Source organism: Labeo rohita, chromosome 10 (genome assembly GCF_022985175.1).
Source record: "Labeo rohita strain BAU-BD-2019 chromosome 10, IGBB_LRoh.1.0, whole genome shotgun sequence".
NCBI lineage: Eukaryota > Metazoa > Chordata > Actinopteri > Cypriniformes > Cyprinidae > Labeo > Labeo rohita.
This window is the reverse complement of record NC_066878.1, coordinates 28,809,451-28,822,199: the sequence shown is the minus strand read 5'-3', so window position 1 is coordinate 28,822,199 and position 12,749 is coordinate 28,809,451. Positions and strand designations below refer to the sequence as shown.

The 12,749-nt window shown below is 34.6% G+C and overlaps 1 protein-coding gene across 14 annotated transcripts in view; it reads left to right on the top strand.

The window, feature by feature from the left end:
* LOC127171578 (cAMP-specific 3',5'-cyclic phosphodiesterase 4D) overlaps positions 1-12,749 on the top strand; it is a 267,521-nt gene that overhangs the window by 214,158 nt on the left and 40,614 nt on the right. For 12 of the 14 annotated variants that reach the window (XM_051120308.1, XM_051120303.1, XM_051120305.1 and 9 more), the window contains one exon: positions 9,430-9,621. In XM_051120308.1, the coding sequence (XP_050976265.1) occupies positions 9,430-9,621 (192 nt within the window). Of the gene's footprint in view, positions 1-800; positions 1,105-9,429; positions 9,622-12,749 lie in introns of those variants that run through there. The other 2 variants (XM_051120313.1, XM_051120316.1) reach the window with 2 other exon arrangements.

Sequence of the window (12,749 nt, the reverse complement as noted above, 5' to 3'; positions counted from 1 at the left end):
ATTTTAGTATTTATCATGTATTTATTTTTTTTTGTTTAACATTTAGTAATTTTATGTGCTTTTGTCTTTTAAATTTTTTTTTATATTTTTATTTAACTTTAATTAATTACTTCAGTTTAGTGATTTTAGTAGAACTTTCAGTTGTCGAATTTCTAATTTTAATTTTTTAATCTAATATATATATATTTTTTTTTAATTTCATATGTGAAGATCTGACTTAGAGTTAGTATATTTTAATATATATTAAGTATTATTAGTTAGTATTATTTTAGTATATATTAATATTTGGAATTAATTTGTGTTTTTATGTTTCAGTTTTCTCTTTAATTTTAATTTAACATTTAGTAATTTTTATATGCTTTTGTTCTTTTTAATTCTATTCTATTTAACTTATTTTACTTCTGATTCATTTCATTTATAGAAAAGTAGTTTTAGTTAACAAAAACAACATAGAAGATATTCTGGCAAATTTGAGCACAATTTGAAACATCTGAGAAGCAGGAGGCTTAATTAAAAGTCTCACTTTGCTCTCAATACATTGTAATGCTGTCTTGGAAAATGACTTGAGATGCTAAAGAGACCTCATTGGTGGTTTTTCTTTTCCCGTGGGTCATGTTGTTCTTGTCTTGTCATGGTTAGCGTTTGTGTGTGTGTATGTGTTCTGAAGTGGGCTCTGACGCCGTCACCAGCTGCATTTCCACCCCCTCCGCTCCCTAAAGCCGTCCGCTCTGGTTCCCTCGCTGAGATACGGCACAAACACACACGCAGGACCCGGAGGGTTTATCCCCCTCCTCCGACACATACACACACACACACACACACTCCCACTGCTAGGCCACTGCAACCCAGGGAAAAGAAAGTAGAGGAGGAGAGCAGGACTAGAAACGTGATATTCACTAGCCTGCAGACACAGAGACTCTCACTGCAGCTGCATAGTTTGAGCACAGAGCTGGATTATCTGAGAGAGCATGTCCATCACGGAGCAGGACGGACTTTGACGAGGTCTAGGGAAAAGCGAGAGACAACGACACACTTGGCCATGAGTATCGTTATGAAACCGCGCTCACGTTCCACCAGCTCTCTCAGGAACACAGAGGGAATCTGGTAAAGTTTTACTCGTCGTTGCTTTCTGCAATGGCATTCCTGCATACAATTTCATCTGAAAAGCATAGTCTCATAGTTTGATATCTGCCACAATATATATATATTTTTTGTTGTTGTTGTTAAGATTTAATATTTATAGTAAATGTAGTAATGTTTTGGTATACACTCGCTTGGAAGTTAAAGGCTGGTAGTGGCTGATATTATTTTTATTACTATATTTTTTTACTATATTTTACCGACATTCTAGCTGACTTTAAAGCTGTCTTAACTCCAGTCTAGCAGTTCTTTCCAGTTAAATAAACAATGAAATGTTTTGTGCATCTTATGACAGAAAAGACAGTTTTGTGCTTTTGTTTTGGCATAGAATGTGTATACAAGTTATTTAATAATGTTAAACAATTCTATAAAAATATATAATATATTATTATTATGATGTGTATGTGTATATATATATATATATATATATATATATATATATATATATATATATATAAAATATATATATATATATATATATATATATATATATATATATATATATATATATATAATAAACATAAATAAATATACATACATATATATATATATATATATATATATATATATATATACATACATATACATATATATATAAACATATATAAACATACATATATATATGTATGTATATACATACACACACACACACTTTGATTAGTATTGTTTCAGTGTTTATTATTATTTTGAATTAATTTGTATTGTTTTTTTTTCATTTAAATTGTAAAGTTATAAGCTTTTGTGACTTGAATTAGTTTTAATATTTCTATTCAACTTGTTTCTGATTAATATAAATTGCTGAAAAATATTTAAAGTTATAAAAATGTACATATATATACATACATACATACATACATACATACATACATACATACATACATACATACATACATACATACATACATACATACACACACACACACACACACTTTGATTAGTTATTTTAGTATTTAGTATTATTTTGAATTAATTGTTTTTTAGTTTTTATTTAAATTTTAGTTTAACATTGTCATTTTATAAGCTTTTGTCATTTGTTTTCTGATTTGTTGCTGAAATGTTTTTATGTGTATGTATTTCTGTGTGTGTATTTAATGTTAAACAATTCTATAAAAATATACAATTTTTCTTAATTTATATATACACACAATAATTTGTGTTATTTTAGTATTTAGTATTAATATTCTGAATTAAGTGTATTTTTGTTTTTTAGTTTTAATTTTAATTTTAATATTAGTTTAACATTTAGTCATTTTTTTTAAGCTTTTGACATTTTAATTAGTTTTTAATATTTCTATTCAACTTCTTTTATTTCTGTTTCATTTCAGTTGTTGAAAAATATTTTTTCTAATAGTTTAAAAAACATGCTAACATGGAAATGGTTAAATGTTTAGTCAACTTGAAACCTTTCTGAGTAAAACAGGGTATAACGAGAAGTAACGCAAAACTGGGCCAGTTTTATTTATCCGGAATTGACTGGATTGAAAAGTGGGCGTTACATACCAGAATGGAGTCAGGTGGTTGAAGTTGATGTTGAAAAACAAAGGTTTGGAGATGTCAGACGAAAAGGCAAGTTGTTTAGCCGCAGCAAGTCAAAGGTTTTATATTTATATGGAAAAACTTGCACTATTGAGTCACAGTAATACCAGGAACGAGAAAGTAAATAGTCAATTTAGTTGAGTTTCTGTAACTAGATGACCAATGCTGGTGTATGTGAGCGAGTCTAGCGTGTTTGTTGTTGGCTGACATAACTGTGGCATTAGTGCGGTGTAAAAATATCTTTGCCCATAGAAAGCTGTGGCTCTTTTCTCAGCGCTGACCACTGGTCCTTCGGCCTTTCATAATCCTGTCAGTCGAGAGCTTGAGTCAAATTTCAAATGTGCCATTAGAGACCCTTCACAACACAAGAGACCACAATAGCTCATGCATTCCACCACCAGAATAAACATCTTAATGTTTATTATCCTGCATTAACGATGCACGCGTCCAGCTGCTCACAATGTTTCACATTGCATTCGGTGACTTTTCTACTATGAGCCGTGTTGTTGCAGGACCATATTAAAGAACAGATGCCCCAGCAGCACGCTCCAGTGCACGTCTCTTTCTCCTCTCGGCTCTGACCTGAAAACGTGCGACGGGCCGCATTGGGCGCGCTCGGAAAAACGCAAGTGCATCCTGACGCCGCGTGGCACGTCACCAAAACGACTCCTCTCCCCCTTGCGTTTGTCTCTCTGGACCCGGCGATCTATCCAGGGACGACCTCTGCCAAAATAGGCCAAGGGCATCTCTCTTTCTCTCCTCCCGTGTGTCTTCGGCACCTTTATAAATAAACTCATTGTCGTCTATGTGCCTGCTGTTGGCGGTCAGGCCAATTAGAGAGGGCCCTCTAGGAACCCCGGGCCCCTGTCGTGCGTCATGTCATGGGGCCCCGGTGGATAGATACCTGCCAGCGCACCCCAAACTTAGCCGGCCCCGTCGTGCCTTAAAAGGGAAGAGGTGCAGCTGCTCTGTGACACAGCGCTCAGACTTTGATGTGGGCCGCGTGTGACGTTAAGCCTTCGGCATGACGTCTGGTGAAGCAGATCGGATGTGTCAGGTCGGCCCGCTGGATGAAGGAGTTCTCAAGAGTGTGCGCTGCTGCCGCTGTATGTGTGAGACACGTCTTGCCGGGTTATTCTGTCTTTATTATGTTTAAAGAGACAGTTCAGCGCAAGATTAAAAAACCTCATTATTTTTACGACATTTTCCAGAAAATAAGCACCTGACTGTAAGCTGCATGATTAATCGTGATTAATCGCATTAAAAAAAAGGTTTCACACATACATGTGTATATATTAAGGAAAAATGTTAGATTTATACATAAGTTATTTATTTTACCATATTTATATTTAATATAAATTATATACAAGTATAAATATTTTTAAATACAAATATTTTTTAAAAATATACATGTATTCATATATATATATATATATATATATATATATATATATATATATATATATATATATATATATATAATGTAACAATTTATTGTTTTCCAGCCCTATTAATTTTATTTTAACATTAAGTCATAAACTAATTAATCATTTTAATTATTTTTAATTATTTAATATTTCTGTTTGACTTGTTTTTAACTTCAGTTTTAGTATTTAAAATTTAGTATACTTTTTTTTTTATCTAATTTTTTATTTTATTTTACTTTTTAAATTTAAAATTTAAATTCATCATTTTAATTATTTTGAATTATTTAATATTTCTGTTTGACTTATTTTTTAACTTCAGTTTTAGTAACTTTAGTATATAAAATTATATTTAGTATATACATTTTTTTTGCTTTTTTTTTTTTTTTTTTTTTTTTTTTTTTTTTAATTTAAAATTAAAATAATTCATCATGTTAATTTTTTTTAATTATTTAATATTTCTCTTTGACTTATTTTGTATCTTCAGTTCAGTAATTTTAGTATTTAAAATTATATTTAGTATATACATTTTTTTTGTTGTCTAATATTTTTTTTTATTTTACTTCTAATTCATTTTAATACCAAAAATATTTTTATTTGTATTCCAGTTTTACGTTTAGTTATTTATTTCCAGTTAGTAATTTCAGTGCTTAAATGTATTTTGATTAGTTGCAACATTCTAGGTTTTTTTTTTTTTTCATTTGAGCATCTCCATAGATGGACATTTGTTTTTTCAATTTAAAGAATGCATGAAATCAAAATTCACCCGGTGTACTTTAATGATGAATAAATTCATCAGATCAGGTTACTTAAAAAAAAAAAGTTTCCATAATCTTTCATTAAAATATAACAACATTTCCACAAATGTATCCAAGTACCTGAGGTTGAAAAAATAACATTAACCAATAATGTCACAGTTATTTCCTGCTGAATATTCAGTTTCACTAGCAAAGACATATTACTGAAATTAAATGTGTTGAGAATTAAGTAAAAGCGCCAATCCGTGCATGTTTGTGGTTAATGCGCCTAACCAAATGTTCTTTTTATATCCTTTTCCGATCCACATGGTCATTTGACATCACAGTGAGCTTTAACATGTAGTGCACATTCCCATGATGACCATCCAAGTGAAATAGCCGTCAGAGCAGTTTGGTTGTATTCTTCCAGCGTTGCGGGTCGGATATTAGAGTAGGCAGTGAAGTAATACGGTATATCCGTTCTGTCCCTCCAGCTCTCCTCTGGAGGACGTATCACAATACACTACTCCGACAGTATCGGCTAAAGCTCAGGTATCTTTACGCACCCGTGGGGTCTCACACTTATGCAGAAGTGCATTAGGACGATATCATGCTAATGGAACTGATGTAACACTGTAATTTTCGTCACGATTCTGAGGTCAAAACGGGCCAAATCCACAAAAGGACAGCGTACGTCCCAGTGCGGGAGAAACGTCCCACGGAGAACTCAAAAGCGAGCGGTTTTCCAGTCTCCCCAATGTCTCATTTGCTGTGCGTCATTAGATATCAAGGGGTTTGCTTAGTGATGTTCACCATGCTGGTGCATTTGAGAGTCCCTGACCTCTTATTTTTGTCTTATGAAATGAGCAAATGTTTGGTGTTACATTGCAGCACAGCTCAGCAAGAGAAGCCCAGCAGACAGAAGTCACGCATGTGAAAATGACAAAGGTTAGGGTCTTTGCTGTACTGTCCTGTGATGTGAGGGGAAAGGTCTCTGACATGTAATTTTATAGCAAAGACTTTTAGGACATAAAGCATCTGGCTGCAAAACAAGAGGTCATTGATTTCTGCATCTCTCTTCTATCACCAATTCTTCAAGGTCAGTCAGGCCGAGCATTTACACTCGTGGATGTTAAGTGACCTCACTGAGTCATGCTTCTCGAGTCAGGGTTGTGCAACATTCAGAACTGAATGGAGAATGCCTTTTAATTACACTTAATTCTTGAGTGTTAATCAAATTTGAATCAGGCTGCAGGATTGCAACTTTAATTTCAGGAAGCAGAAATAAACAATTCAAATCACTGTAATTTTGAACAAGAAAACTATGGGTTTGTCAAGAAAAACTTGACAGTCTTGACTTTTTAAAGCTTAAATAATGCTTTGTTTTTGAAGGATGGATAAATGGATAGGATGCAGTGGTTTGCGAAGGATGGATGAATGGATGGATACAATACTATACTATACTATATGCGATTAGATTATAGATACGATCCGATAGATAGATAAATTGATGGATGGGTGGATGAATGCGATGCCATGGATGGATATGATGTGGATGGATGGATGGATGGATGGATGGATGGATGGATACATTGCAATGGATGAATGGATATGAAGCGACGTTTACAATCCGATGGATGGATGGATACAATGCAATAGTTGGATGGATGGATGGATGAATGAATGGATAAATATGATGCCGTGAATGGATGGATACAATCCGATAGATAGACGGATGGATAGATGGGTGGATAGATGGATGGATGAATACGATGCCATGGATGGATATGATGCTGTTGATGGATGGATGGATGGATGGATGGATGGATACGAGGTGATGGATGGATGGATGGAAGGATGGATGGATGGATATGATATGATGTGATGGATGGATGCATACATTGCGATGGATAAATGGATATGATGCAGTGTTACAGTGCGATGGATGGATGGATACAATGCATTAGTTGGATGGATGGATGAATGAATGGATAAATACGATGGTGATGGATGGACGGATGGATAGAATGCAATAGATGGATGGATGGGTGAATAAATAAATAAATATGATGCCATGGATATATAGATGAAATGATGATACTATGTGATGGATGGATACGAGAGCGATAGGCAAACGGATGGATGGATGGATAAACGAGTGGATGCATATCATGCCATGGATGGATACAATATGATAGACAGACGGATGGATGGCTAAATGGATGGATAAATGAATATGAGTGAATGATTATGATGCTATAAGTGAATGAACAAATGAATTCAATGTGATGGATGGATACGATACAAAAGACGGATGGATCAGTGAATTAATGGATAAATATGAAGCCATAGATGGATGGATGCAAATTGAAAGATGGATGGATATGATGCGATAGATTAATGGATGGATACAATGTGATGATAGATGGATACAGTATGATGAATGGATGGATGAATGGACCGATGAATACAGTGCCATAGATGGATGGAGACAATGCTATGGATAGATACAATGTTATAGATAGATAAATTAATGAACAAATGAATATGATGTGATGGATGGATATGATGAGATAGATTTTGAATTTAGTAATTGGGTCAGGCTTGTGAATTTTGCACAACTGTTAAAAACAGCAATGCAAAAGTGGCCGAAGTGTAAAACAGGAAGGAAAAGGAGTTTCTTGCTCACAGACCTCAAAGCAAGTCATGCCAAGTTCAACTGAGATCAAGTAACTCAATTTTAAGTGCAGGATGACTTCTTGCTGTTTAGCAGTACATCAAACCATTCAAGTGTGCTTCTGTTTATAGAATCTGGAGCTGTCATTGCTTCATAGTTAAGATGATGTGACAATCTGCAGTTGTGTTTTGCTAAATGTGCAGCGGTCTGGTTTGTGTTAGCGAGCAATACTGTAGGTGCGTTTAGGTCTCCACTGAACCGATGGCTCCCATCCTTTTTAGGAGAGGAATTTAAGCTTGTTCCCCATCATTACAGATAGTCATTTATCACTGTATCTCTTCCTCTGCTCATCAAGCTTCTTGGGATTTAAAATCTGTGGCGTATGTGCACGAACACACATCTGTCTTAGTGATACTAATTGACCTGCTCTTTTGTTCGACTTCCTGTAAGTGGAGAGCGTCTCGTCCATGTCGCAGCATTCCAGATCCACGTGTTGTTGCTGCTTTACCCATTTAGGCTTTCTAGGAAACTGCTGCTTATCTTTAGAACGGTCACAGAGACGTGTGGAGTGAGTCAGTGGGGATTTGCTGTGGTTTCAGATGGGGACGCTCGCGGGGAAACTCGGTCACCTGATGAATTACTGCCAGTGACGTCGCGAGTACCTCACCGCACCGATTAGCAGTCGAATAGCCTCTTAACGCAACGGACGGGATTACAGCAGCTAAACTCAGTGACAGTGTCCACCTGTGCACCAGGCGTCACTGGGAGGGAAACCCCTGCGTTTCCGTCACTGCTAGCGTAGGTCTTTATGATAAGCAGCTTTTGGTAAGGCTGTCCCCATGTGTTCACCAACATGCTCCTTCTGGTCCACCATCATTTATGCTCAGTGGTGAAAGATGATGAGCGGCGCCTCCTGCTGGCACTTTACAAGGTTTTGCTCGCTTTTGCGACATGCGAAATGTAAAATGCATTTAGGAGCATATGCGCAGGTTTAAATATCTTAAATGGTAAAACAAATGTCTTAATCATTTTAAGAAGCGGCAAAACAGGGTTCTCTATAGAATGTGTATTTTAAACTTCAAAAGGCTGTGATTACATGAAATAAATATGAGCCGCTGCTGCGCATTCTGCAGACTCGCTGTTTCAGAACAGTTTGCAATCAATAAATATTGCACATTTATGCTAAATGATTGCTGCGAATTACTGCTGATGAATTATGACAATGTTTACTTTATGGTGTTTGTTTATTGTAATATGTTGTAGATAGTTGTAAGAGTGATTATTTTGTCTCCCCTCATCTTGGTGAATGTACATTATACATTTCAAAATAAGAGTCCTGTTTGGGTTTGCGTAAAAATAAAAAGTGTGTATGTATGTATATGTGTGTGCGTGTGCGTATATATTGATATATATATATATATATATATATATATATATAATATACAATATACACGCACATATAATGACTAGCAGCTTTGATCACAGGAATTGTTACATTTTAAATTACATTAAAAAAAAAGGAGTTATTTTAAATAAAAGTAAACATTTTTACTTAAAATATTTTAAGTAAAAATATTTCACGATATTACTGCTTTTTCTGTATTTTGGATCAAATAAATGCAGGCTTGGTGAGCAGAAGAGACTTCCTTAAAAACGTTAAAAATCTTACAGTTCAAAAATTTTTGACAGGCACTGTATGTATATACTTTTTGTATTCTAATAAATTAAAACTTTGATATTTTTATTACACCCCTAAATTGTTCAGTTTTGGTGCGCATGTACTCCTTGGATAAAAAAAAAAGTGCATCAGGCCCTGATTTTGGAACAAGCACAAAATTATTTGACCAAACTTACTTTATTAACTCTAACATTTTGTTATTTGTTTCATAACGCCAATCTCTCTCTTTCTCTGTAGCTTTGACGTGGACAATGGCACGTCGTCAGGACGGAGTCCCCTGGATCCCATGACGAGTCCGGGTTCGGGCCTGATCCTTCAGGCCAATTTTGTGCACAGCCAGCGGAGGGAATCCTTCCTCTACCGCTCCGACAGCGACTATGACCTGTCGCCGAAGTCGATGTCCCGAAACTCCTCCATCGCCAGTGACATGTGAGTACTGATACAGTTTATAGCCATGTGCTATTATCCCATAATTCTTCATTTTGGATCGTTCAAGTGTTACTGTTATTTTTTTTGGACTTAGTTTTGTCTTAAGCAAAAGAACAAAAAAAAAAAAAAAAAAAAGAGGCGTCATGCTTGTATTGTGATTCATTGTAATTTCATTTGTCCATGCAGATATAAAACAGTTTCCTTTCTAGTAACCAAAAAGAGTTAAAGAATTGTTTCTCATTTGATTTCATTGCTTAAAACAAACAGAACAACAGGTCAAAAAGGACCAGTTAGCCCACTTAGATGTTCAGCTGTCTCATCCATTGACATTGATGGTTTCCTGTTGTTTGAGAGTGTGTGTGCGTGTGTGTGTGTCTTTTGTGTGTAGTACATGTACATGTGTGCGGTCATTAGTGCTATGTCGTTTTCCACCAGGTCACAAGACTTTTACATCAGTCCCCTTTCTGTCTACATCATTTCTCACACACGCAATGAAAAGAATGAGAGTCTATACATGCACTACTGGAAAACTTTAAACTTTAAGGCACCAGTGATGTAACAGTAACAGTAAAGAAATTTATAATGTTACAAAAGATTTCCATTTCAAATAAATGCTGTTCTTGTGAACCTAAATAAACTTTAATCAAATAATCCCCAATAAAAATATTAAGTGCTAACTATTTTCTGCGCTGATAATAATACGAAATGTTTCAGCAAATTATAGAAACATAATAGAATGATTTCTGAAGTAATGATGCTGAAAATACAGCAAAATATGCAGAATTCAATTACATTTTAAAATATATTCAAATAGAATACAGTTGTTTTAATTTATAATAATATTTCACTATTTTACTGTATTTTTGATTGAATATATGCTACCTTGGTGAGCATAAAAGACTTGTTTAAAAGTGTAAATATTGCATTAAAGGACAGGTACAAACTCACCCTCATATCATTCCAAATGTGTGACTTTTTGTCAAGCTACAAAAGACAAAACGCACCGTAAAAGCACTATAAATGTGGTCAATAGAACTAAAGTAGGGATGCACGATATTGGATTTTTGCTATATTTGATACGCCGATATTTTCAACTGCTTTTGGCTGATAGCTGATATTTCCTTTTGTTCGGAAACAAGAAGTCTCCACTGTGCAGAAATTATAAGTAAATTATTTTTCATTTTGGTTAGTTTTTAACAAGTGATGACAGTACACTAAAGCTTTGAAAATTACTATAAATATATATCAATCAATGCATTTATTTATTTATTTTATTAAGAGCTGTAAAAATTCTGAAAATCTTTTAGTTCATAATTTGTTTTAAAAAATGTTGCATATTACACATTAATGAATACATCAGTATATATAAAATTATTTAATTTACCAAGTGTCAAGTTTGTAATTTTTTTTTTTTTTTTTTTTTTTTTTTTTTTTTTTTTATTCATGTAAGCTATAGCTTCTGACCTTTAAATCAAAACATACTAATGATTTTATGACATCATTTACTGCTTTATTTATTCAGAAAAAAAGTCTAAATGTTATTTGTGTATTTTACTTTCACTTTATTAGAAGTAGGCCAACAGCGCACCTACACTCTAAAAACAATGCTGGGTTAAAACAACCCAACTTTGGTTATTTGGCAACCCAGCACTGGGTAAATATTAGACAGAACACATGCTGGGTTATCTTGACCTAGCTGGTTGGGTTAAATGTTTATACCAAATATGCTGGGATATTTTATTTAAGTCAACTATTGTTTAAAAATTATAATATTGCTGGCTTAAAATGGACTGGAACTTGTTAAAAACAACACATAATTACTACCGGCAACAGCAATAATCAAAAGATGAACATTTACAGTATTATTAACCAAGAACATATGGACAAAATACAAGACAAATTGAATTCATTTGGGTGAATACATCATAGTTTACAATATTACATTTAAAATAGTTTAACAAGCATTTTAGACATTAAAAAAGGTAACATTTAAAAGTAGCATTTCAATTTTAGTGTATTCAACCGATTCTCTGTAATCACTTTTTACTGAAATGGCACTAATTCTCATGCCGTTGTGTCGCTGAAATCTGAGCCGGTGAAAGGCTGTCGTTCGCTGGGGGAAATGCGAACTTCAGACTGCGGCCTTGCGTTTCACTTGAAAGATGCCCATGAGCAAACAGTACTGACATTAGAGAACATATTTTAACATCAAATTAAATTATAATGAATAAAATCCATTTGACTCAAAAAGCCCACGTCCTGACTGTAACTCAGCAGCTGGGTTGTTTAGTCAGAGACAGACTTAACCCAGTGGTTGGGTAGAAAAACATAACCCAACTTAAAACTGCCCAGCACCTGGGTAAAAAAATATTCAAAATAACCCAATAAAATGACCCAACAAGTTGAACCCAGCATTTGGGTTAAAAAAAATAACCCAGCACCTGGGTAAAAATACTAAAAACAACCCAATAAAATGACCCAACCAGCTGAACCCAGCATTTGGGTTTAAAAAAAAAAAAAAAAAAAAGTAACCCAGCATTTTTTAGGGTGTACGGAATTAAAACTCCTTACCGAATGGACATTAGGACCTGGGGGAGGCTGCCGCTGCTACCACTGCTGCTATCACGCACTGATCGCGTCATTCTTTACGTGCATTTTTTTAAATGCAGCGATCCAGAACAGTGAATCTAATTGTCAAAACTTTGCTTCAAGAAAGCCTGAGCACATGCGAGTTATTCTTCTTATCGGCAAGACGTATCGGGCCGATGGCAGTGTTTACATTTAGGGCCATTATTGGCCGATTCCGATATTAATCCGTTATTATTTGGATCTCTAAAGTCATATGATAGCAGTGTGTGAGAATCAGACCAGGGTTTAAGTTGCTGGAAATTAAACATGCACATGAGATTTGAGAGCAACGGTAAAGATTTCCAGCAAATGACAACTTCCCGTCTGCTTCTCGCACAAAACTAGTGTATATGGCTTCAGAAGACGTTTAAAGCCAGGTTTACAGTGTTTTTTTCTTCTTTTGAGAGCTCGATAGCCACAGTACACATTAATCAAGTTTGGATTGAAATGAAGGTGAGTAGGTGTTCTTAATACGGCATGAGAAAAGCAAAAGTAAGTCA